Here is a 27,401-nt window from a genome sequence, read left to right on the forward strand (position 1 = left end):
AACAGAGGGTCCTGTGGCACCTTTGAGACTAACAGAAGTATTGGGAGCATAAGCTTTCGTGGGTAAGAATCTCACTTCAGATGCAAGCTCCCAATACTTCTGTTAGTCTCAAAGGTGCCACAGGACCCGCTGTTGCTTTTTTACAGATTCAGACTAACACGGCGACCCCTCTGATACCTTTAGGAATACTGTGAATTTAGTTCTGAACAGGTTTTTTATTTTTTTAAACTAAGAACCAAAGAATTAAATAATGGTCAGTTTGTTATGTATATAGCAGCAGCTGGTGAAGTCAGTTGGCTTGAGTCTTTCATACAGCATTAGCAATACAGGGGCTGTTGTATTACTGTCAAACAACCTCCTTTGCCAAAAAAACTAACAGGTTTGAAGTTGTCTCTCTTCTCTACAGGAATCCTCTATTGTGTGCAGGCTGGACAGTGTATGTGCTGATAATTGTACAATCTGTTCAGTGGGTAAATCCCAGCCTTATTCATTACATAGAATCCTCCAGATTTTCAATGTAGTCCTGTTCAGTTAATAAAGATCCATCTTGGACTGTTTTTAAAAACAAACAAAAAAAAATCAGGCCACCAAATGGTCTTGTGGCCCCTATGGGAATATCTACTCAGTACATCCAATCCTGTTCAATAGCTGGTGTTTTCTCCCTTCCCAACAGATTTCCAATTGATGGTAGTTTCTGTGAAAAAGCTATTACTAAGAAAAGGCCTTATAGGAGTTTAATCTAACTTCTACCCTTGATGCTGAAAATGCACTGGTATTTAATCCTAGGCCCTGTAGGTCAGTGTTGTCTGTAAAGGCTGTGAATAGAGAGAGATTTGAGTGAGCCCATTAGAGTCAAACCTGTGCATTAAATAAAGCATGAGGCCTGCTGAAAAATTAGTCTAAAAAGATTGACAGGAGTTAAGGGTGGAGAACAGTAAGGCTGGAGAAAGTCAGCCATCTAAATGAAAGGGAGGGTGGAGAGGACTGAATGCAGACAAATTAATGCTGATGGATTAGAAATCAGGGAAAGGCTAACTAAAAGGATGATAGAGGGGCTCATGGGTGACACTGAAAGGTCAGAGCTGGTTGAAGGTAAGTTGAATGACTCTTTTGGGGAGCTGAGGGTTGAAGCCAGTGCTGCAAGTTGAACAAAGAGGTGAGAAAAAGTGTAGTGTGTGTTAAGTCTAGTCAGGATATGTAGTTAAGAAGCTTGTGAACATAAGTTTGATGTTGGTCCTCATGGAATTAGATGCAGAATCTAATCTACTTAGAAGTGGCAACTTGTTCTATCCTCAAGCAGCACATCTACAGTGTGTTTTAGTCCCACAGCAGAGGATCTTAGAGATCAGGTCTACAGACTCAACATCATGGAGCTTGTGATACAGTGCTACCATCACCTGTGTAGACATTCAGGCTCTGAAGTCTGAGGGGGGCATCAGAGCCTGAGCTGTAATGCCTACACTGCTGTTCTTCAAACCCTAGTGTAAACCCCAGGATCCTGTGTCTGTGTAGACAAGCTTGATACTCGCGATCATGAATTTTTAAAAGGTGTAAATGCATTCAAGCAGCAACAACCAGGCAAAGGAATAGATTCACTTGCCAGAAACAAGTCTTTGAGGAGTGCAATACAAATGGACCACTTTTCAGGTTAGGAATGCTATACTGTAATTTTAAGTTTCATCACCTTTGACAGCTCATGCCGCACTCTTAACATTAGAACTAGGATAGTAAGTGTATATTTATATGTGTATATGTATGTATGTGTGTGTGTGTATATATATATACACACACACACACACACACATATACACACACATATACACACACATATATAGTGTGTGTGTTACTGGATGGATGTTATGACATTAATATTCTTGCACATAGATGCAAATTTTATTACAACTTCCCATTCAGTGTCCCGCCCCCTTGTAGTTACAAAGAATGTTGAACATGGAATATTAAGTGAAGAGAGTAGTTTTTAAAAGGAAGATTTATTTAACAAGTTTCACTTAGCGCAATACACCTAAAAAGGAAATCACCATACAATGAAAGATTAAATCAAGGCCTCAGAATTTTATATGAACACCAAGACCAAAATCCTAAAGTAGCTGTATCACGTCTCAACATGTTTCCCCATTAACTTAAAAAAAAGCTTAAACGTGCCTTACAGGATATTAAAAGAAATAAACTAGAACTAACATGCCAAATGTTCACTTTGAATTGCAGACACAGCTCCTATATTTGTTTACAAAAAAGCATGTTTTTCAACATGCATTCAAAACAGTGTTGGATGTAATATGGTATAAGAGCAACATTTAACATAATTGAAACAGCTTTAACCTAAATACGCTTACTGCTTAAATACGCTTCTACAACAAAACTAACTTGAGAAAAAGCTGAAAATTGTTTAACAGTTATAGTCTTTACTCAACTTGGTTATTACATCCTAAGTGAATGTTTATTTCTTCCATGTGTTCAAAAATACTGAACCTGAAGTTTTAAAATAATCCTGATTTCACTTACAGTAAAGCATAAATCACAAGCTTGTATTGCAAAACTGTTAAACTTAGTTTTTTGTTTTGTTGTTTTTTTTAAAAAAAGGTTGACCAAAAGTCAGTTACATTCCCCAGCCAGCACTCATATTGGACATGTTGGACATCCCGCCCATTCCATTCACTCCCATGGATGCACGGTTCCCACTGCTGTAGTAGCTACTGTTCATTGCGCTCTGATTACCTGGAAAAAACATCAAGCAGCAGGTAAATGAAGTGTTCCAGCTTATTGCCAATACAAGTTGGGGGTGAGATTCAACCCCACCCCTTTTATCCTCAAGTGCCCACTTCTTGAGACTCAAATCCACCCACCACCTTGCACATACTCCGATGCTATTAAAAAAAACCCTTCCAGATATTTAAATGAAAGTTGGTGTTGTCTTTACAAAAGAAACCTGCAAGAGTTTCCCAGGTCTTTCAATGAAAAAAAACTAAGTTCAGACACTACAGTTCCAGTACATACTACTTTTATTTTGGGAAACAGCAAGACTGGTTTCCTTTTCTCACACTGGTATAACTAGTAACTGCAATGAAGTTATTCCCAATTTATACCTGCGAGAGAGCAGAAGACAAGCCATAAGCTTGTAGTTGTTGTAAAGTGTATCTACATAAGCAGCAAAATACAATTGCCCAGCTTCTTCATATTTCAGATTACATCTTGAAAAGCAAATTTCCCCTAATACTAGCATTGAGACTCATACTTTGAAAATGTAGGCCAACAATGAAGCACTATTTTAAGGAGGTGCTGCCCATTAGCCTACCTCTTTTGTCCTTACAGCTGGACAGCACATTGTAAAGATCTCTTTGTAGGAGTGTATCAGACACCCACTTAAGGCTTTAATAATAATAATAATAATAATAATAATGAAAAACTACACACATCTTACCATAGCCGCTCATGCTGCTTTGAGTGCCATAGCCAGCTCCATAACCCCCACTCAGCTGCTGATTAGCACCATAAGTGGATTGGTTTCCTTTCAAGTTAAGGAAATGAACATTAACACCTTGACTGCCAAAAATCTGTCCAAACAGATCTAAATACTACCTAATTATGAAATTCCTAACAGATATTAGCCCTCATGGTGCCATGGATCTGGTCTATTTAGATACCATTCTGCTTAACTATTTTTTTCTGGCTTCTCACTAGTGGAAGTGGCCAAGAGCAAGATATTTGTGCTCATGTGCTTCGGATTCTAAGAGTATTTAATTTTTTTTTCAGCCTAATTTAAAAATAGGAAAGTTGTATCGTGCCCTTTCCTATTTCACCAGAAGAGTATCAGTTCACTCACTGCAATAAGTCACATCTGAGGATTTAAGATGTTTAAATATTCCACTCCAGTGACAAGAAACTTTAAATGGGGTGCTAGATTTTACATTCCCACCCCCAAATGCCCACCCTTCAGAAGTACAATGGAGAAAATTTACTTTTGACTTTTACTGCACAGTAAAAATCCATAATGGGATTTTTGAAAATTTTTAGGTAAGCCAACTGAGTGACCTCTGATGTCCTCTACAACAGCACATGTGCTTTCAGAAGCATGGGGGAAGTCAATACCAGAACACCTGGAATGTCAATCCTCCAGATAGTCTCAGGCTTGTTCCTATCCTGAATTTGCATGCACCACATGGGAAAGTTTCTATACTTGTACAAGAACTTGGTAAGTTATTGAGTCAGCAACAACTAAAATAAGCTAGTTCATTGAGAATTTAATCAAGCTACCTTCGAAGAGCACAATCTGCTAGAGTACAGTACCTCTGCAAAACTTTACAGTTGAAATTATGAAGTTTGCTTTTTTTAAAAGAAACCAGACAAAGCATTACAGTGTTCAATCTCATTCCACAAATCAAGGTGCTATACAAGCATCATCCACACACATCCCACCACAGAACAGATATAGAAACCAACCACCACTTTAAGCTCTTATCCTAAGAAACCAGTAAAGTAAATTTCAAGAGTATCATCTACTTTTGCATGTCAAAGTTTCGATGGCCATCTAGGGGTAAACAGTTTCTGAATAGCAGTAACAGGTTTTAGTTTAACTTACAATGGACATTTCATATTTTAATTTGGTAATTTTAGGTTTGCCATAACGTTTTAGTGTTGATTTTTCCAAGTTTTAGAGTGGAGTTTTGTTGCTCCCTGTTTCCAAAGAGACTTTACTCATGAGATTACGTGTCAGTTAAAGTTTGATACACCCTCTATCAACATCTGGGAGGGGTGGGGGGTGGGGGGAAAGAAGAACAGGACAAGGATGACTAGCATCTCCCACATTTGTGCAACATCACACATTCCTAAAAAGCAGTCATATCACCGCAGTCATATCACCACACTCTTCACATTCAGCACAATTTACTTAACCTAATTAAATTGTTTGAATGTATTCCCAAAAAGTTTATATACCTGGCAATGTGCTAGTGTTCCAATCTTGAACTACCCCTTCCGATTCCTTGACTGTGTGATTAAGACAGAATGTTGAATTTCAGTTTTTATGCCAGGCATAGAATAAAGCAGGAGCTGTATAAAATTAGCCAGCTTTGTTAAATATGAAGTATTGGAATAAAAATGCAGTTGGACTATTCACACATACCCATTGCTCCCATCATTTGGCTGCCATATGCACCACCACTTCCTCCTGCTGTAGAATTCAAGAAGAGTTCTACATATCTGTGTTCTGAAAGGAAAAGCATGTTTAACAGAGCATTGAAACGTACTGGACATTAAGCCTATGCATGATACAAACAGTGCCTCATTTCAACTTAAGACAGCCCAGTAGTCTAAGGGAAGTTTGACAGATTAATTCCTACAGAAGCCATATCCAATCTGTCTCACTGTGAGGTCACGCCGATGGAGGATGTGAACTATTCAAATCTGTTACATATTATAGTTATGACTTTAATCCATCTGACAGTCGTGTCTCCGGTAACTACTATTCTACCATGTTAGAAAACAGAAGATCAGATTTTTTTTAATACAAGCTTTCAGCAGGTATGTTTTAACTTTTGTTCAGACCTTGTTTTGGTCATTGATTTAAAGGGGGAAAAAAGTCAAACTTACGCATATTTGCTTTGTCTTTGGACATGGCAGCCACAGCATCCTCATGAGTAGCAAACTCAACATCTGCCTCTCCAGTCACTCTACCATCTGGTCCAATTTCAATGTGGACTCTTACAGGGTTCAGAGGTGAGAAGAACTAGGTAAAAAAAATATTTACATAAGACTGTCTTCATCTGGCAAAATATTGTTGCAGATTTAGGAGAAAGTACTTGTTGCACAAAGTATTTGAACTCACATTATAAATGTCGTTCTCTGTAGCTCTGTAAGGTAATCCTCTCATGTGTACGCAGTGACCAGTTGTGCTTTGGAAAGTAGAACTTGCATCTCCATATCTATGGTCAGACATGCCTGCGGAGAGAAGAGTCCATTCTATATCTTTCAGATGTATTGAAAGTTAGTTTTTATATGCATTAAAAGTTGTTTACCACCCCCATTAAAGAAGTCTCACCTCGTCCAAATCTATCAGAACCAAAGCCATAGCCATCACTATATCCATTGTAGTCGTCATAGCCTCCATAACCTGTAAAAGATAGAATACATATTAAAATGCTTTTCCTAAACTACAGGAACTAGTATGTAAAATGCTATGAAATTTTAGAAGCAGAAGTTTAGCTTTAGTTTGATTTTTCCATGAGTTTTTATCCAAGCACCAATAGGTATGAAGCAGTATAAATTATGGTTTTAAAATAATTGAAAGCCTTATGATACATACCTCCACCATAAGCTCCACGTCTCATTCTTTCAAAACCACTTCCTCTACCAAGACTGTTATAGCCCCTTCCAACACCAGGCCTGTCATAAGGACCTGGCCTCTGCATGGCCAGTAATTTGCGGGGAGGATCATAATGAGTACGCACTTCTGCTCGACTACTCTTGAAGATTTCAATATACCTAGGATGTTTTCCACATAAGAAAGACAGTCAGTCTTTAATTCCCCACATAGGAATATTAAATCAGTATAAAACAAACTAGAACAAGCCATTCTAGTCATAGCCTTGAAACTGGCAGTTTATTTTAAGCCAGATTTCTTTAGATTATACAGGCAATGACAAATTCTAGTCAAATACTATTTTACTTTCAAAATAGTGTATTTTCAAGAAATTACAATTACTGAAGGGTTTATAGGCTCCTTATACTTCACAGTATCCCAACCTTAAGGGTGGGGGAGCAAGTTAAGTCCCCCCGCCACAGTTTAAATTTAATCATGTCTGTCAAAAAAATAGGAGGGAGACAAGTCCACTCAACTCAGCACTTTCATGTTTTGCTCATGTGGCAATATATATTAAGAGGGTTAAAAACCTAGTCTCCACCAAGATTTTAACCCATTAGGAGTCTACCAAAAAAGCTTTGCATGTGCTAGTCAACCCACCCTATGCTTCAGTAGTTTAGCATAGGAAAAACTGCATGCTTCAATGAAAAATAGTCACAAGTAAAATAGAATAAAAAAACCCTTTGTGACAATTTCTTGAAAGCTATGCTTATTACATTGAAGATTAAATACAATAAGAAAATTTGTTACATTTCAACTTATAAAAACAAGTTTAGAAATTATCACATTTTCTTATGGTAATAAGGTACTATGTGTGTCTTTACAGCTAGAGACATTATTGGTGCTACTTGAGACGTTTAAAGCCATAATCTCTCAACTTCTGTCAGTTTTTAAGCTATCAATTTTACAGTTTAAATACCAAATGATAAGAGTAAATTCAATTAACTTAATTTTTCCCATTTTGTTTTGTAGTCCAAATAAGTTTTACTACGTATGCACTATGTACACATGAAACAAGGTGGTAACAATACTTTTACTTATAAGTTAAGAGACAAAATACTAGACTAAGTTTTAATGGTTTAAGGATCAGTCCTTTAAGAAGAGAGAATATGGATTTAATTAGCATTTACCATAAGAAAAGTGACGTATCCAACCAACCATCCATCCCCACCTGTGCCCTATTCTCTCCTTGTGTTTCTTTAGAGCCTTTTCAGCTATTTCCTGTGAAGCAAACTGCACGAAGGCCTCCCCCGTACTCCTCCCCTGGAAGTCCACCGGCAATGTTATCCCATTTGGCACGATTTCCAACCCTTCAACCCAAGGACAAATAACCCCAGTAGGGGGCAATATTAACATCACAAGCCCAGTCATGAATTTTTCTTATAGCTTTAAATACACCAGAAAGTTAATACTTGTAAGTGAATGGTATGCTAGTTCTAGATTAGCATTCTAGCAGAAAGCATGTCAACATGAAGCTTCATGATTACATACCATTCAGTTTAGATTCTTAACCCATCCTGCTGTGCAGAAATAAAAGCTTTTACTTTGTAGCAGTAAAATCAATTTTCATTTATTTAGTGCAGGGTGTGTTAAGAAGGTAAGTTAAATAGAACCTCTTAAGAATACTTTACAGAATTTTTCAGTCTGTTGAAATTCACACAACGTAAGTCACAAAAACAGTAAAAATAGCTTTACATAGGCATCTTAGTAAGTATTTACTAAAAGTAACATTCATGTAAGACAATGATACTCTTATGTAAAGATTTTAAATCTCACTAAATTCAGTATTAATATTCGTAGAGTACTGCTTCACTAAGAGAAATCCAAGAATTATTTCAGATGTGTTAATTGCTAAACTGAAAGCAGCATTCTGCATATTAGGTACATGTATACAATTTCTATCACCACTGCTCATAAGTTATTAACCACATGAACACAGTGATATCAGTGCACTTATTTGCTTAAAAAAAAAAAAAGGGGGGGGGGGGGAGTAGTGTTCAATACATCACTTTGCCAAAATACACAGAACAAATTAGTTGCATTCTAATCAGAATAGTCACAGATTTTCAGTCTACATTAAAAACAAAAAAGTCCTTGCTAATCCTATAACAATGTTTCAAAGCTCTTTCGGTTTATTTTGTTATACATTCTAATATTCAGGTTTATAACTTAAGCACAAGTCACATTTAGAAATTTATACTTTCTGCTTTAAGAGAGACATGTTTAGGCCCATTCAAGATTGTATGCATTTGTAGGTATCATTCCAATCCCAAAACAGGAAGTCAACATTAGATACAAATTGGCAAGAGTTTGAAATCAAGTTCAAGTCAAGTCATTTTAATCTTTACAATTCAGTCTTAAACCCTAAACAAAGTTCATAAAATACTCATTTAATGTGAATGAAACAAAATTGAACTACTGTACCACAACTACTCCGTACTTAAAGACAAAATTATTGTACAATATTTGACTCTACAAGTCATGTAGGTCAATACTTGAGTTCAAAGATTTTAAGCCTAACATTAGTCTTGCCGCCTTTAAAAATTCCACCCATTTTACTGAGTCCAGCAATAAAGAGGCTCAACCATTTTTATGTGCTCGACTGAGCAGCATGTGTGGAATGGCTAAAACAGTAAGTAGGAATTATCCTCCGATTTTTAAGTATCCACTTTAATTTTCAATTCAAAGGATGAAAACTTGATTTTTCTATGATGCTAAGTAAAACACACTTGTGTAAGTATGAATTATCTAGATAACCCATAATTTAACTTAGGTTGATTAAGATATTTAAAAGCTATTAGCCCAAATAATAGATTAAATTTAGGATTTATCTGCACACATCAGAGTTCAATATAGTCTAACACACTAACTGTGGCAGTTTGGCCTGTTGAAAGCATTAATGGGCAAGAGCTCAGTGCCACTGTGATTCGCACTGACCCATAACGCTACAGCTAAAACTTATACCCCACATACCTGAAAAGAACTGTACAATTTCTTCTTTGCTACAGCCAAATGGAAGTCCTCTAAGACGTACAAAACCATCATTAGCAGTATCAGGGCTGTTAGGACCAGTATGCTTCAGAACCCAATCCATTTCAACGTTGTTTGACTTGAAAACTGTAAGAGGCACTTAGAATTAATGAATTTTGGAATGCAGCATAAACCATTTTAAGTCATTTGCCATTTGAGAAGCTAGTCAACTGGTATAATCTAAATTCACTTAAATCAACTTACATGCATTTAAACACCACAAGTTACAAAAAAGTGAAAGTTAATCCAAACATTTAATCAATTACTAGGCCAATTAAGTCAAACCTTCAACATATCTGTGTCCCATTGTTTCTCTGTCTTTCTTCAGTGCCAATTTCACATCATCTTCTGTTTCAAGTTCAACAAAAGCTTCTCCACTTGGTCTGCCTTCTCTTGTATAGATGAAACGGATACCTGAAGCTCCATTTTGAATTTTGCATTCTAGGAGAGAGACCCAGAACAGTTTTGTTCCAACACTGGATTGTTCAACAGCAGTGATTCATATCTTTTATTCCTGGAAGTATACCAGTTTAATCCTAAATACATATTATCTACCATAATACAAGATGCTGGTTTTCCTTTTTTGTTTAACTGAATTTAATATTCTTAGTATTCTTTTAAATTTACCACCGAGACCAAAATCCAACAAGAGATGCAATGGAAAGCTTCCCTGCCAGCATACCTTGAACAGAAGGCAGACGCTACCCAAGATAAATTTTGAGTTGTGAAAGACTCCAGACTACATCCCTCTTACAGACCTCCAAAGACCACCATATTGGTTTTTTTTGGTTTTTTTTTTGGGGGGGGGGGGGGGTAATTTTAATTAGACAGTCTTATTTAAGATGGCAAGAATGCTTATTCCATCTCCCATCTGAAAAAAAGTCAATCTGAAATCTAGTAAAACAAGAGTTAACCAGTTGCAATATGGGACTTAAAATCTGCTAAGTAAGTAAGGAGTGCACTCTTTCAAGCAAACACTAAACCACGTTGTAGACCAACCCTTATAATGGGTATCAAAGTACAAAAGGGCTAGCTATTTGTTCAGCTTAAGCATCCAATATTTAATTGCTTACTGCAATTAAGTATTTCAAAAAAGCTACTTACTTTCAGTAGGGAGGATACTCTATACTATTTCCCCCCATTGCCCTTATCTTACAGAAGCGCTGCCCCGGATGGTGCAGTGATTCCTCCACAGGGCCTCTCTTGACTTTTATCACCTCCTCTGCTATCTCCAAAGTGGATTCCCCGGCTTTGCTGGCTCGCAGGTGGGCTCCCCAGCACAGCCTGAGGGACGAGTCACACGAAACCCGCCCCTCCCCCACGCACCCAGCCACCGGGGCCCGCTCCACTCCGGGGGGCGGTGGATGCGCGCTGACGCTCAGGCGGCCGCTCCGCTCGCACACTCACCGGAGAAGAATCTCTGGACCTCCTCGGCGGAGCAGGACCAAGGCAGCCCGCGCACCTTCACCACGAAGCCCTCGCCGCCCTCCGTGTTCAGCATCATGCTGGAAGCAAGACTCGGCTCCGATTCGCCTTCCGTCGCTGCGGGGAGACAACACATTGAGGGGGGGACAACGGCCTCCGGCCGCCAAAACGCGGGTCACTCCGCCCTTCCCACCGCTGCTCCCCTTCACCAGACCACCTTCGAGTCCAACCCCCCCGCATGGCCCGGTGCAGTGCCGACCCCCCCCTCCCCGCGAGCGCAGCCCGGCCCGACGTAACCGACCCCCCCCCCCGCCCCGCACGCACACATGGTCCGAGCCTGATCCTGTCCGGAGATCGCCTAGTCCCAATCAGGCAGCAGCCAGCGGATGAGGTTGTGCCGAGGGCGCGTGAGGAAATGGCGGCGCGTGCTCCCGCTGCCGTTGGGCCGGGCTCTGCCGCCGCCGCACAAAGAACACAGGTCCAGCCACCGCCCCGGGGCAGCCGACAGCCCGGAGCCCCCTGCGCTGCACAGCGCGCGCTCTTCCCGCTCACTGCCGGGGGATCGGGTGACGGTGGCTAGGGGACAGCACGCGCCGCTCACCATCAGTTTGTAAACTGCGCGGCGCCGTGGCTGGGAATGAGGCCCGGGGCGCATGCGCATAAACAGACCATGCTGCGCATCCGCAATACGTACATGGCTTAACCCCCCCTTGCGAGCCAACTGCGCATGCTCTCTAGCAGCAACAGGCGCCCTCGGCACACCTGCTCCCCTGCCCTACTCGCGCCCCCGGTCGGCTCGTACGCGCATGCGTTTCCTCTCTAGCGTTCGCCTTCCTGTGGTAAACAAAGCCAGGGCCCTAATGGACCCAGCCTGCGCGGTTTTCATCACAGCTACACTTGAATAACCCCAACCGCTTCTGTTATGGTGCACGCGGCCCCCGGAGACATGGTCCCTGCGCTGGGCACCCCAGGCCCACGCCCTATCCTCCCACTGCCCCTACAGGATTAAGGAACCGGCCAGCACCATTCAGCCGTCCCCTGACCCTCACCTGCCCAACACAAGGGCAAATTACTCTGCCCAGCTCGTTTAGGAGAACTCTAGATTTCACCCCGAGTTTCCCCACAAGAGAGAATGAGGTGACAAGAGTCAACCCCCAATCACACCAGACAAGTACATGTATCTAAGACGGTGTCTACCGGGGGGAGAGGGGGACGGAAAAGAGAGAAGAGAACCAAATCCATTATTGCAGGGGTCAGCAACCTGCAGCACACGAGCCCATTTTTACTGGCATGCTGCTGCCAGCTGGGGTCCCGGCCACCAGCCCCCCTCAGCCCCCCGCCTCCCTAGAATCCTAGGCCCGCAGCAGGCTGAGCAGGGCTGACCCCTGGCTGGCAGGAGCCGCAACTCCAGACTGTCAGCTGGCTGAGCGGCTCAGCCTGCCACCGGTCTGGGGTTCCAGCCGCCACTGCCAGCCTGGATGGACAGAACCACAGGCTGGCAGGGGCCAGTGGACAGAACCCCAGACCAGCAGCACGGGTGGCAGATGGAACCGCTGAGCCGCTCAGGCCGCTGCAGGTCTGGGGTTCCATCTGCTGACCTCTGCCAGCTGGGGTCCCTGCCACCAGCCCCGCTCAGTCCATTGACTGTCTGGGGTTCTGTTGGGGACCCCTGTAAATGTAAAATTTATTACTGGCACATGAAACCTTAAATTACTGAAGATTTGGCACGCCACTTCTCATAGGTTGCCGACCCCTACATTATTGCTACCACCAGTTTACCTTTACCTGGGTTTAGACTAATTTAATTCAGGGCCTGGAGGGGGACACTCCCCCTGCTTGCTGACCCTGGCAACAATCCCACAGGGAAGCTGAAGGGTCGTCCCCTCCCCACCTTAGGAGAAGGGGTCTGGGTCTCCCTCCCCTGGCAAGGGGGATAGGAGGGGAGAATAATAGAGGGAGCGGGACAGGCCATGAAGCTAATGCCTCGGAGCACCAAATGCTGCCAAGAGCAGCATGGTGCTTTGCAGCCAGCTGCCAGGCTCCAGCCTGGACAGGGGAGCTGACTGGTAGGGTCAATCACAGAGACCCTGCTACTGCCTTCATGTACTGTAACTAGTGCCTCCAAGCCAAGGCTTTGCATCAAATTGCAAGTCCTAGTTCATGGTTCAGCACCAAGGCATGCCTGCCCTTCAACACGCTACTGCAATTGAAAAGACAACACCCCCCACACTCGTTCCAGGACAAGCCTTAGTTCCTAGTCATGAGTATTTAACCCTAGCATGACAAGGAATAAAGCTCTACCCTTGAGCTCACTTTCACTGTAATTAACAAGTACACACACACACACACACAGTCTTGACAAAAGCAACAGAGTCCTCTGGCACCTTTAAGACTAACAGATGTATTGGAGCATAAGCTTTCGTGGGTGAATGCCCACTCCATGAAAGCTTATGCTCCAATACATCTGTTAGTCTTAAAGGTGCCACAGGACTCTGTTGCTTTTTACAGATCCAGACTAACAGCTACCCCTCTGATATTTGAGTCTTGACAGGCTCTCTTTCAATTGTGGCATCAGTGAGGCTGGTTGGTTTCCCCAGCACGGTGCTGCAACATTTAGTTTACAGACACTGCAAGTGGCAAACCCCAGCCAGCATTCACATTCAGTGTGTCTATTAGCCTCAAAGGAGAAGCAGGGGAAATAATTCAGTGGCATCCATTAGCACTAATTTCTGCCAGCAGAGAGTAATGGCATTGTCAGGAAGTTGCCATGCATTTATAGTGTCACAGAGAAAAGATTCTTTTCAGCCTCCAACTACTCATTAGTGATTCCTTCTACAATAAGAAAAACAGCATTTTTACTATGGGATTTAAATAAGATTCTCACACAATGTGGGTCCTCACTTGCTGTATTAGTTCCTCTGTTACTGACCCAAAACAGATAGATACCGTAAGTGGCACTGGCTCCTCAGTCCTTCTGTACTTAGCTCTGGTGATCTTGCAGATAATGCTTGATCTCAACTACAAGTTCTCCCAGACTCCACCCATCTCATTCTCAATTGCTGTTTCACATGCATAGCAATTGTGTGTTCTCTTCCCCCTCACCCCCAGCTCTTAAGAAAGAATGCAGAGTTGGCAGCATCTAAGCCCCACCTCCATTTTTAAGACACGATTTCTAAAATGGTGGCAACACAGTTCTTAGCTACATTTGCAGCTAAGGTCTGGGTCCAGCACCATTCCAGCTCCACCTACTGACAGTGTAAATAAGGCAGCCTAAATTTACCATCTTGTGAACTGAGAAGTGCTATAGATACTATATTCCTTTTGCATGTAAGGAAACAGTCCCTACAAAGGCAGAGATAAACACCTTCCACAGCTTTTAATCCCTGCTCCATGTATTAACACACACTGCCTTCCAAGCACTTCCTAACACCCCTATGAAAATGAGCATTTCCCAGCAGTTGTAAAAATTTCATTATTCAAAGCAAGTGCTGCATATGCCATCTAATTGCTTCAAAGAAGTTGTTTTAGTGGTACTTGTGTAGCAGCAAACATTGTAGACTAACATACTAATGGGAGGATACAAATTAAGCAGATTCTGATTAGAAACATTACATATACCTATCAGTAACCAGATTTGAAAGACTTAAAGTTGCAGACAAGACAATTAAAATGGAAGACAGCAACGCAGACTCTGATTTCCAGATTTGTGAACTTTTAGTTTTAACCATCTCAGGCATTTTAGAACCAAATTCCTGTTTGGTCTGCTTATTTATTCATAGAAGTTTCAGAGAATGTTTAAAACTTTAGAGAAAACCCACCAAATTTTGCTAAACAAGAACAAAGGAGACTGTCTAACATCCCTGGTTAAACAGGTTTGCAGCTAACAGTATCCCATGAGTTCTATCTTATTAGATGCTAGCTGTCATTTAAAAGCCTCCAAAACCAGGAAAAGAAAGTAACTGTTGCCTTTTCCCAAAGCAGAAGTTTTAGGTGCAGTGAAGTTATCCATTCAAAGGGAAATGCAGTTTCAAGGCTGCAGAGCGCACCCACCCACCCACTGAATGTTCTGAGGGAGGGGGATCTGGGTTTGTTGCATACTTATTACAAAGAGATGCCATAAATGCTGAAATAATTACAACATGTTACAGAAACAACTAAATTCTTACAGTTCTCACACAAGGCAGCTGAAATAAATCATGTTAAGCAGATAGTGTCCAGAACACACTTCCTAATTAAGGGGGAAAACAAACCCACAGATTCTTAGAGTCTCCTCAAACAAGAATGTAAAAAAAATTACAGAGAATGCTCAAATGCTGCTCTTAGGAATTTCCCACCACCACCAGGTACAGTGTCTCAGAAGAGTGGAGGAAATCTATCCCAAATGTTGTACAACAAGCCCAAAAGATTGGTTTATATCTTTCAGACGTATGCCCACTTAAGTAGGTTAGAGCACAATTAAAGCTTGTCTCAGCTAAGGCTGTGACGCAGAACATGTGAAGCAGAATATCCTTTACTGTTTGGGAAATTGGTGAACAACAGGTAAGTCAAAAGTTGCCTTGTCTTGATGGCTAATAAGTTTGATAGAGTTCAGTGATTAACACAGTGTCTGGCCATGGGTAAGTGAGGCAGTAGCCTGGAATAACTATTGTGCTTTAAAATTTACTCTAGCTCAGTGGTTTTCAACCTGTGGTCTAGACCCTCCTCTCCCCCCTCCCTCCCCATTCGAAAGGGGTCCACATCTCCATTTGAAATTTTTTAGGGGGTCTGCATATGAAAAAAGGTTGAAAACCACTGCTCTAGCCTATTTGTCAATAGCTTCCTCACAGACAAACCCTCATCTTCATGTGGTGGAAATAGCAATAAATCATATGCCTAATCTATTCTCTCTCCTTCTGATCCCATTGACCAATTTAGAGTCTGCTGAATTTAGTTGTGAACTGTAAAAGCCTTTTCTTGCCAGGGAGCTTTTGCAGACTGAAACTAAAGTGTGAAAGGCCCAATGAATCTGTGCTGTGTAAACTCAACCTAATGAGTAATGAATGTTGATAAAAAGCAAGACTAGTACACTTCTTCATACTTGCAACTCTGCTACTAAGTGGAGCAATATGCTGCTTCCTGAAGACAAAAAAAAAAAAAAATAGCAAGCATTTTTACTCACTTATGCAGTACTATGTACCACAAGGGCTAGTCTACATATGTATTTATTTGGGAATAGCTATCATGCTTAGATGTATATCCTACCGTAAGAGTTATTTTCGAGTGTAGACAGTCTCAGGTAATACAGTTATGGGATGCATTTCTAACAGTTGTCCACCTGAAAATCTGTGCTCTCTTAATCATGCTATTCTAATTTTTTTAGAAAGCTTTTTCAAGCAGTTTATAAATTTCTGCCACTCCTAACATTGGATTATAAAAAGTGTTTTTTGTTGAAGGCATGTGTTTGCTTCCAATCTGAGTCTGGAAACATCAATGAAATACAGTGAGCTATTTATTAAGATTGGCCTATGTGGCTTATGCACCAGTTTGACTCAGACAGAGTTGAGTGGCATTATCTACCTCTGAACTACAACTGCGGTACAATTGCTCATCAATATCATGCAATAAATAACCATTTCCAGATGTTTCTGAACCAGAAAAACTTGAATCGATTGCCATTTCTTGTAAAACAGGAAATATAAAATAGTCAAGCTCATCTCATTCTGACCTACATATTTCCTTTCACTCAGGGCTATTTAAGTTATTACACTTCAGGCAACCATGTAGTAATTTTAGGTATTTTTACTATAGAAGATCAGATAGAAACTGAACTATTTTTAATTTGTTTTGGGTTCAGCACATAGATTAAGTGTTAGTAAATGTAACATAGGGCTGTGAAATGGGTGTGAACAGAGAGTTTCAATATTTGAGAAACATCAGGATATTTTCAACATTTTAGTATTATACTTTGTCTCCCCTACCCCTGACATTAAATTAATGGCTAGCGGTAGATCAGGTTTTATTTCATTAAAATTAAACACTAAAATAGATGTGGCCACATACCTTTCTCAATCTTCCCCGGGAAGGGGTATCCCCACCCTGAAATTAAGTAGATGGAAATGATGAAATTTTAATTTGCTTTTGGGGAAAAAACAGGTTGTCATATCATCGCTCTGATACCATTACTTCATCTGCACAGTATCTAAAATGTCTAAGACCATCACCACTAATATGACTCGTTTCTTGTGACCCTGCATGTGGCATTGAGCCTATGAAGTCTTCCCAGGGATTTTTGCTATCCAATGTTTTCTGCAGAAACGAACCATTTACTTAAAGAACATTCTTAGCTCTTGTCTGAAGACCTTCTCTATCCTCAAGAGTTAGATTAGGAAAATGTGTTGTACATGACAACTGCACAAGTGCTTGTTTGCAGCATTTATGGGGTCCAGTAGTTAATTTTAATACTGAAGTAACTCCTTGACACTGACATTGCGGGATTACAGTGAGATCGGGATACAAATTAGTCTAAAACTAATTGGAACGCTGTGCCAATTTCAACAACATTCCACACAACTTGAAATACTCCTGCTCATGGAAACGTGGTTTTGAAAGTCTGACACCAGGTGGTAGGGTTTTAATTAATTTGAAAGACTAAGCAAATAGCATTCTGAAAGTTTGTATTCATAACATTACATGAATCGTAACTTCTAGAGGAGAATATAGGACACTATCCTATTATACTGTACTTTACACTCCAACCGAGACAAACCCAAGTATGTACACTGATCAGACCAGATTTAGAAAATAAAACTAAGCAAGCCTAAGGACAGAACACCATTGCATACTTACAGACAGCAGCTAGTCTCCAGTTCTTTCTCACACAGACTAATTAATTCTAACCAAAATTATCTTTTCTGAACTGCTATTCTGATGTCAGCAAATTCTATATTGTTGCCAACATTCACCACTGTTGCTAAGGGCCCTGGACTGTCACAGAAAACTTACAGTTGTGGTTTTCTGAGTTATTTGGTAGGTGTAGTATGCAACAAAATAAAAAACCCTATAGTTTTATACATCTCTATAAATCCATTTTGGTGAAGAAACATGCACTTAGAATAAGTGGGTTCTCAAACCATTCACTCAGTTGGGGGGAGGGGGGGAATATAAAAATCAGTGTATATAGACTAGTCAGGGTCAGTCTGAAATCACTTAAACCTGACAGTCATATGTTCCAGGCTAGACTGCTTGAGAAATGGATTTACATACTAGATATCCCATCCAAGATAGATGGAGGACAGTGGAAAACAGTATTTGGGTTTCTAATTTGGATTGTCTTCAAAAACCAGATGTTCCTACAGTATTTATGTCTTCGTGCATAAGAATAAAAAGCCTTCAAAAGACAAGCCTGGGAGCTTAAATTCTTAACTGTTGAGACACTAGAAATCATGGACTCAAAGATACTGGATTTATGGCTCATTACAACCATGTATGACCCACTAACCTTCCTTTGTCCTAGGACTGCAAGTTTGTTAACTACACACTTCACCTTGAGTAGGCTCTTACAACAGGTTAACTCCTTAAGCTAAACACAAGTTTGTTTAGCAATGTGACACTGAGTAGCTTCTCCAGATCTGAAGAGCTCTGTAAGCTCAAAAGCTTGTCTCTTTCACCAACAGAAGTTGGTTAAACAAAAATAAAAAAGGAAGCCTGCTAGCAAAAAGGAAGTGCCTAAATGGTGAACAGATGAAGAAATGCTGTTTTAAACATCTAATGCATTAATAATGCAAGTAAGGACAGCTGTTAAACTATGGCTTGATATTTCAATAATCTGTTAATTTAAGAAAATTTTGTAAGTTATCAATGCGTTGCTTAACTGAAATGTGCATGCTTGAGCTATTATGCCAAGATGTTTAGTGTGAAACATGATTAACATTGTTTGAGACATATTTCTTTGTTTACTCTCGCAGAAATGCTAGAAAAGCTGCAGATAAGAGACAGAAGACGAGCAAGGAACTGAGCTGAGTATTTGGAAAACCTCCACTGTAAACATGAAATGTGGCTTCATGAAATGACAATCAAGTTAAGACTCTTTCTCCTGTAAAGGAACATGGTGGGCTACTTAAATGGCTGAAGCCATTTTACTCTAGAAGTCCCAGAAATAGTACTGACATTAATTGTAACAAATTTAGCATGGGACTGACCATAATTAAAAACACAGTTCTGGGAAGAGTTGCACTTACAGCATGCACTTAGCAACTTGTCTTGCTTTCAGCTATTTTAAGTGTTCAGCCATGTCTACATACACTACAGCTCCCATCAATACTAATCCCAAATAAGTCAGTGGAGGGTTTTTTGGTAAATTTCCCCCAATTTACACATGGTTTGCAGTCTACTCTGAGAATTTCTGGATTCAAGGTCTCCCTTTGGTGTTTTGGTTTCATTTCCTTAAATAACATTTCACTTGAAAAGTTAGAGGCCTAAATGGGAGTGAAAGATTCACAGCTCAGAGAATAAGATCCCCTCATTTCTGGAAGCAAAGATAGCTCTCAGCCTCGGCATGTAAGCTGCAGCAGTTACCTACAGTCAAAAAACTGCACCATAAGGCGCTAAGTACATATTTATCAAAATGACACTTTAAACTTTAGCTTACAGCCCATTTAAGTGTCAGCTTTAACTATTTCACTCTGCAGCATTAACATCTAGCTAATGTGCTTTACTCAGTGAGGTGTGGGGCCTTCAGCTAATTGAAAGGCTGCAAATTTTCAAGTTGTAATCTGAATGCTTTAAGATTTTGGTCCTTCTCAGAAGTCCAATTCTCCACTGCTGCTCCCTACCATAATGGCTGGCTGATCAGGTAGTTGCTTACCAAGCAAATTCTAGTTATCATATGGGCGAGAACCTCTGATCACATTTAAACTAAGGCCACCTGATTATATTTGAACTAGCGTTTAAAGATTAATCCTAGTTTCAAGATAAGCAGTTGGGGAGCCAGCCATCAAGCCTCTGCAGGATTTATCCCATACAAGAGCTTTCACTGTAGACTGAGGTGTGAGCTCCCTAATGATTTCTAGAGTCTTTAGTTTTATTTATTTGGCAGCTAAAGTTTTAGAAGTGTGTCTAGCTGGAAGCTTGTTACATCTTCTTCATTGAAGCTTGAAATCCACTGCTAAATTGGGGGGGGGGGGTAGAGAAGAAGAGGAGAGTATACGGCATATGCTTAAATCCTTGGCTACTGGCTGAAGTCCTTGTCTTTTTTTGCAGAAATTGTTGCCATGGCATGTATTTGCTGGATGTTTCTGATGGGTTAGCACTCAGAACTCCTTTTCAGCTGAAACCAGAAAGTCATTCCAGAGTAGCAATAGATTCCTATCACTTAAATCCAGCAAGAACACATTAAGACTGCACTAGTTATAACATCTACACTCCCAAGTGTAACTTAATACAGAGTGGCACTCGTGACCCAAATATTTCAGCGGGAGAAGGGAGTGCATCCTATATTGTGGAATTTGGAGAATGCTTAGTCTGTCTCCTCAAGTTTGGAATGATGAGGGAAGACAAGTTTCCTGTATTAGTTTACTGAGGAAGACTTAGTCTTCAAAAGTAAGTTAGAATTCTGGTTCAGGTTTCCTACTATGGTACTCTGAATCTGTTTCCTGTTGGGGGTGGGGGGTGGGGGGGGAGGGAGAGAAGAAGAAGAAGAGAGAAGCTAGTTATTAACCTGTTACAGTCAGTTCCAAAGGTAAAGTACAAGCGCTACAGGTTTAAAATATTGCTAGCCTGTGGGCAACTTGTCTAGTTATCAAAAAATTCTAAATGCCAGGTTTTTAAAAACCCTTTGAAGAGGGCATTTGTACTAAAGAAAGCTTTACAAGTGCATCTTACTATATACACTAATCCACTTAGCTAGCAAAGAAAGACAGAAGGTATCAGCATTTCAAGAATTCTCCCACTTTCTCCCGAAATTAGGATAGAATGCTGACAATTGTTCCACAGAAAGTGTTTTCATAGAAGAGACTGAAAATAAGTTTTCCCTAATGTGAGAAGCCCCTTTAAAATAGAGGGTACTATTATCAGAATGCAGAGTGACCAATACATACCTGCATCCACAGAAGTCATTCCTTGCGACTGAATTAAAGCTCTTTCGCTAGCTAGGTCATCAGGCTCAGCATTAACATCTAACAGAGAAAAATGCGACAATTCATGCCTTTTCTTACTATTGTTTCAGTCTAGCTGCAGATTGTATGACAGTTCATACCTAGACAAGGACCTTCACAACCAGAAGGGCTACAAAGTTTATATTCTGCTAAGACTATGATAAGGACTTCTCTATTTTGTAGGGTGGATTTTGACAATCTCAAAAGAGGTGCCTGTTTTAGATGTTAAAGACGACTTTAAAAATGATAAGATTAAGCAAAAGTACCGAAGAGCTACAGTAAGCATTAAAAGTCTTGTTAAAGGAAATGGCTTTCAGTCAAGGATGAGTGTTTGCTCAAGCAGGAAGCAAGCAACCAAGACTTAGTCTAAACTTGTTAGGGTTTTTTTTTGTTTTTGTTTTTTTTTAAATATATAATGTAAAACTACTTTTTAAGTTGCAGTATCTTTTGGTTTCAAGTGTTGATAATCTGCTTTGGGGACAATGTTTAAAACTCAATTTGTGTTATGACTTAAGTTTGATTCTATGGGGATAGAAGGGATAGAAAGTGTTGGCACTGAAACTGTACACTAGCTATAAAGGGATGGGAAAAGTCACATGCCTACAAGCTACCACTGTCCTCAAGACTCCCCTTTGCCACAAGGCCTACAGAAACCTGGACAATGGTGACAGAGGGTCCTGTGGCACCTTTGAGACTAACAGAAGTATTGGGAGCATAAGCTTTTGTGGGTAAGAACCTCACTTCTTCAGATGCAAGCATCTGAAGATTCTTGCATCTGAAGACGTGAGGTTCTTACCCACGAAAGCTTATGCTCCCAATACTTCTGTTAGTCTCAAAGGTGCCACAGGACCCTCTGTTGCTTTTTACAGATTCAGACTAACACGGCTACCCCTCTGATACTTGACAATGGTGATAAGTTTTATAGTGAACTCCATACCATGCACCCCCTTTCTTGTCTCTAGTGTAAGAGCTTCAGTACAGGAACTGTCTGATTACAGTAGCACTGTACAAAGCCTACCACAACAGGACTGGGGTCCCTAGATGCTACAATAAATAGTTAAACTCTTGGGATTGTCAGCATTTATTCCCTTGATATTACCTTCTAGTTTCATTTAAGCCAGATACTGGGTAGAAAACAAGACAATAAAAATAATAATAATCAAGAAATAGGATCAGTTTGGGTCTCCTCTATATAAGGACTGTGACTCTTTAGTGCACACCACTCTCCATTACATATTGCTTTTCAGATAGCATTATAAACACTTAAGTAGCTTTCTGAAGATCCAGGCAGTACCCTGTACAGTGGGGGGGAACGGACTGAGATAGACTAGAAAGGTTAAGGGCACAACAACTCTAGGTGGCTTCAATGGAAACATGGATATTAATTATTAATATTAAGCACCAAAAGTTGGACTCTATGGCACTGACTAGGAGGAAAAATGCATTCTCCTTCCCATCAACCTAGCTCAACTGAGTTAATTTAATTTGACTGACACCAGTGTCTACACAATTTACTACCTTTACCAGGTAGCCAGAGCTAGTTTAATGTCGTCCGTCCCCCCCACTCTAGATAAGGCCCAAGTGATTTGCTTAAGGCTACACAGCAAACCAGTAGCAGAAGCCATACTAGATTTATCATCAAACAGATTTTCCCTCACCTCCCAGTCCCTTACTTTAAGCTGAGATGACTCCCCTACACAGGATTATTAAAATCAGGGTGTTTGTTTGTTGGGGGGAGGGGGGGGGGGTTAGTGGAGATATGACCGAGGAACCTCTTGACCAAGTGACCAACTTGCACCCGTAAGGCTTCATCTTCACTGCCAATTGTTTCTCCCCCCCCCCCCCCCAGAGGTAAGGGTGATATGTATCTAGCTGTAAAACCTAGTGGAGACAGGCTCCCTGTAGTTTTTACTAAGATTGCTAGACAAGATCAACATTATACTTGCTTATCCTGTCTCCATTAGGATCTTACAAAAAAGATACTTAACTAATGTGGTGATACCCATCTACTACAATAACCTTGCATGTTAGACAAGAATCCTATACCATATCCCATTGTTTTTTTCCCCCTCTTCTTCCTACAGTTTAAGAGCCACTTTAATTTCATATTCTACTCTCCACCCCCTAAAGTCAAAGCCCTTCTCTCATTTTAAATATATATTCCAGTCTCTCTGTATAGCCATCTGAAAGCCCCAATACTTAACTCTATCCAGCATGCTAAGGACTGGATTTTCCCCTCTCCCTCAAACACACATCCTGCTCCTCTTCTGGTAGGAGCAGGAGGGCATTATTGTTACTCATTTAGAATAGACTTCATGGAAATCCACTCAAGTGCAGTACCAAGTTATAAATCCTATAATATAAAGCCATTATCACAAATAGAGAGGGGCATTTCAGGTCAAGGGTGTATGTATAGGTAGAGCTATGTGTGGAGGCTTTCACAGTAACAAGTTTTGTTCTTGTTACAAACTGTTACAAGATTTTTTGAAACACTTCAATCATGTAGATTTCTTGTTTAACAGGTCCAAAGCTTTTTCAAGTCTTAATCTTTAAATATTAAGAAGAATGATCAGACTGTCTGAAATTTTAAAGACCTTTTAGGAAACCCACCGTCTGGACTGTTGTACATATAAATTAAGTTTATTCAATGTGTAATATTACTATAAAACTCCTGATGTTGGTTGCTATTCAGGCCTTGTTAACTTTAGCCCTGATTCTGCATCTGACCATTTTCCTTTTCCCCTAACTCACCCATCGATCATAAAAGTTTGTTTGAGCCTCACTTTTTACACCCATATGGCTTTTTACATGTTTTAAGAGGAAAATAGAGGTCTCTTGTAACAGACAACGAATGCACTGATTTTGCAAATGCCCTATTGTCACGCCACACAAAAGTTAAGGTCTTAAGGTCTTGTGTGTTCGGGCAGATAGGACTAAGGCTTGGTCTAGATAGCACTTTTGCGGTAAGCTCAAGGCTGGGGCAGGCTCATACCCGACCAATATACCTTTCACTAAGAAAAGTGCCATGTCCGACATGCTACCACCACTCATGGTGGGTGGTTTAGCTAGGCCAGCTCTCTCACCTTGGCACAGAGTGGGTACGTAGGAGACCTTACAGCAGGACAGCTGCAGTGGTACAGCTCTGCTGTTGTAAGGTCCTTAAAGTAGACCAGCAGTCTCAAACTGTGGATCCCAGAGCTGGCTTTAGCGTTGTTGAGGCCTGAGGCCCCAAGCCCCACTGCCTGGGGTAGAAGCCGAATCTCAAGGGCTTCAGCCCTGGGTGGTGGGGGCTCATTGCCTGGGGCAGAAGGGCTCAGGTTTCGGTCATCCCCTCCCACGTAATAATTTTTGTTGTTGGAAGGGGATGGGGTGCAATAAAGTTTGAGAACCCCTGGTGTAAACATAGCCTGATGCACAATTCACACCTACCCACCCCCAGCACAGTATTTCCTATTTACTGGTAGGAGGTATACAAGAAGTGCTGCTGAAGCAGTCACTTTCAGTATTAGTTTCCATCCCACCAAAGAGACTCTGAACAATGGTTCCGAGCCTCCTCTGTAATTGTACTAGGGTTCCAGCTTTTCTTCCAGTCAGTCAACTGCGTTTAGGGGGAAGCTAGAATCTCAGGGCATGCTAAGTTGCGTAAGAAGCCAGCCAGTGTGCTATACAGTTGAAGTAGAGATGGGCAACAGCAGAGCACCGAACTTAAGATAAGGGAGTGTTACCAGTCCGGGGGAGAAGAGTTAACTAAGTACCAATGGCTGACAATCCAGAAACTAGAAAGTCATCGAAAACCCAAGATATTTCACAATTGGCATATTTCACCACTTTAAGCAACAACGTTTAGGGGTTCCAGTTAGTTTCTGCATGATGGAGTCAATGTTTCACAATACTTATGCTAATGACTAACTACATACTAATGACTGGAATTAATATTTCCACCACAATGAACTCTTAAAACATGTAGCCTTCTATACTGACACCCAAGCAAATGCTATTGGATTTTTTTAAGTATACAGTAAGTATACTGAATAATGGCAGGCGTGTTAAAGAAAAGCACACTCCTAAAAATGCAGAAAATAAACGCAATGAGGGATAACAAAGACAGCTGAACTATACGGGCCTCTTTACCCCCCTCCTCCCCGCCATTCTCCGCATGGGCGGACACAACCCAGCAGACTGGCGTCTCTCGCTTTACTCTTATCTAGGGCTCCCGATTGCACCCGAAACTATTCCCAGGTGCGTGACTAAAGCTCAGCTTGGGAGCTAGGCATCTCAACAGGCGGGGAGAGGGCGGGGGGGAGTGAAGCGGCTTTTGCACATCCCCGAGTCCAGGCACGGCCTAGGCCGCGGCGGAAGCCGCGCTCCATTACCGCGGCGGCCTGTGGGCCGCGACACGGGCCTAGCGCCGAGACAGGGCCGCGATCGGGGCCCATCCGCCGCAATCGGGGGCAGGGGCTGACCCAGACCGCCCGGGGGGGTCCCTTCACACGGGGGGGGACGTTCCCCAGCGGGCTGCAACACTCTTTTGTGCGCCACGAGGCGGGGAGGGGGGAAAAGGGGAAGGCCGCGGCCTCCAGGGCCTCCCACCCGCCACTTCCGGGCTCGCGCGGCCTGCGCGGCCCCCAGGCTGGGCCGATCCCCGCGCGGCCGCCCCTCGGAACGTTCTGGAACCCGCGGCGCGCGCTGGCCAGCGGATACTCACCCAGGCCGGGAATCTCTCCCTCGGTCTCCTCGCTGCGGAGAGGGTCCATCTTGCCCACGCGCTCACAGGGGCTCGCGGATTAAAAAAAAAACTCGGCAGGGGGAAGGCTCGGTCGCTAGACAACGAAGACAGAGGGCGTCAGGCTACCCCCCCAGTAACGGCCTCCTCGGCGCTCACGCTTCCCCCCCTCCTTTTTTTTTGTTTTGTTTTTTGTTTGTTTCAAGTATAACTCGGTTGAGCTCCCGACCCAGCCCCAACCGCTCTTCTCCTTCCACAGGCGGGCGGCTTCTGGGCAGCGTTATAAATAGCGGATTACCGAGTGGCAGGATTGTGACGTCAGATTACATAACCCCGCCCCTCTCCCGCGCGCCCAATCAGTTGGGGGCCAGGGCGGCGGCTCAGTACGGCCGAGAGGCCAAACGCAGGCCCTGGTGTAAAATGGCGGCAGCCTCCCTTCCCCCCGCCCCAGAAGCCAGCCAAGCTCACAGGGTGAAATTCAGCAGCGCCAGCGCGCGCGCTGCCGCCGTGGAAGGGGCCGGGCTCTGCAGAGAGCCACTAACCTGCGCGGGGAAGTGGCCAGAAAAGCGCCACGGGACGGGGAGGGGAAACCAGGGGCGAGCAGCGAGGCTGCTTTAGCGCCCAGCCGTTGGTGTCGGAGCTGGCAGGCGGGCCCCGAGCCGCGCTCGGGACAGGAGGAGTGTTAGGAACCGCAGTCCCCCTCACACACACACACACACACACAACATGGCAGCTTTCCACGTAGCCCGGGCAATAACCACTCAAACAATATCACGAGCACGGGGGGGGGGGTCACTCGGTGAAATGTTTCCATGGAGAAAATGGGAGTTTGAAGGAGGCAGCTCCTGCCCCTTGCCCGCCCGGCCGCCGCCGCCCCACAGAGCAGCAAGGCCCCCCCGCCCCAAAGCCCTGCCCGGAACGGCGGCAGCAAGACCCACGCGTGACTGCATCCCCCGCAAACCTTACAGCGCGGTGCGACAGAGGTACTCGGTCCCGCAGGAGGAGCGGCTACAACCCACCCAGGCGGGCTATATAACCGGGAGGGCAAAGATCCACTATGGCTGCAATCGTTCCGGGGAAAGCGGCTGCGTCATGTGCTTTCTGGCTCCGCCTTCTGGCTCCCAGTTGCTTTTGCTAATACCCGCCTATTGCATCGACTGAGGAACTTGGAGGCCTGTGAAAACAGCTGGGGGGGAGGGAGAAGACAGTCTGGCTGCCTCCACTAATAACTGCGGCTCCATCGGAGGAGAGGAAATGGAAGCCACCCTCAGACTCAGGGACCAGCCGCAAAAAAAGTTAAAAGTAACGGAATACTCCTATGTAAGCAATTGCCACAAAATGGTCTCGCACGCGCAAATGGGAGGTGGGCTGCGCTCTTTTGGGGGGGGGGGGTGCCCGATTGCAAATGGGAGGAGTAATGGGGGGCGGCATGAATGTAAATGAGGGAGGAAGGGTAGAGGCGGCTCACAATGAATTGTATTAAGATGTAGCCCACGCCATGGGGAAATGGTTTGTTTTTTTTTTTTTTTGTATTTATATTATGATGGCAGCCACCGGCTACAACCAGAATCGGGGCCCTGATTTGCCAGGCATTGGTCATACAGAAAGGTAGATGTGGTCGCTATCCTGCAGAGATTGCATGGGATGTAAATCAGTGGTTTATTTGGTCCCTGAGTCTGTGATGTTAAAGCAGAACGTTACAAACATTTTATTCTTA

The 27,401-nt window shown here is 42.5% G+C and overlaps 1 protein-coding gene across 45 annotated transcripts; it reads right to left on the reverse strand.

Annotated features, from left to right (window-relative positions):
- Nucleotides 1–1,975: 1,975 nt before the first annotated feature.
- HNRNPH1 (heterogeneous nuclear ribonucleoprotein H1) lies at nucleotides 1,976–27,401 on the reverse strand. Of its 45 annotated transcripts, none has more exons than XM_065555955.1 (16): nucleotides 26,651–27,056; nucleotides 25,667–25,781; nucleotides 20,905–20,982; nucleotides 16,871–16,906; nucleotides 10,814–10,948; nucleotides 9,692–9,847; nucleotides 9,350–9,493; nucleotides 7,548–7,686; nucleotides 6,320–6,498; nucleotides 6,056–6,127; nucleotides 5,843–5,976; nucleotides 5,608–5,743; nucleotides 5,141–5,224; nucleotides 4,954–5,004; nucleotides 3,440–3,526; nucleotides 1,976–2,736 (listed from the first exon to the last, which is right to left on the reverse strand). In XM_065555955.1, exons 2-16 carry the CDS (start codon nucleotides 25,713–25,715, stop codon nucleotides 2,618–2,620), a joined length of 1,599 nt encoding a protein of 532 aa, XP_065412027.1. In that variant the 5' UTR covers nucleotides 25,716–25,781; nucleotides 26,651–27,056; the 3' UTR covers nucleotides 1,976–2,617. The 45 variants fall into 45 exon arrangements, with proteins under 45 accessions (XP_065412027.1, XP_065412033.1, XP_065412032.1 ...); XM_065555961.1 differs by having other exon boundaries at nucleotides 5,843–5,955; nucleotides 26,704–27,049; XM_065555960.1 differs by having other exon boundaries at nucleotides 5,843–5,955; nucleotides 26,646–27,038.

Source organism: Chrysemys picta, chromosome 8, assembly GCF_011386835.1.
Source record: "Chrysemys picta bellii isolate R12L10 chromosome 8, ASM1138683v2, whole genome shotgun sequence".
In the NCBI taxonomy this organism is placed as follows: domain Eukaryota; kingdom Metazoa; phylum Chordata; order Testudines; family Emydidae; genus Chrysemys; species Chrysemys picta.

Excerpts from the sequence above, each read along its gene's own strand:
- HNRNPH1 (XM_065555954.1), bottom strand. The coding sequence starts at position 25,715 with ATGGACCCTCTCCGCAGCGAGGAGACCGAGGGAGAGATTCCCGGCCTG. Across the intron at positions 6,499-7,547 it reads AAGGAGAGAATAGGGCACAG|GTATATTGAAATCTTCAAGA; the intron begins GTGGGGATGGAT and ends AAAACATCCTAG. Across the intron at positions 2,737-3,439 it reads AAGCAGCATGAGCGGCTATG|GTAATCAGAGCGCAATGAAC; the intron begins GTAAGATGTGTG and ends TGTTTTTTCCAG.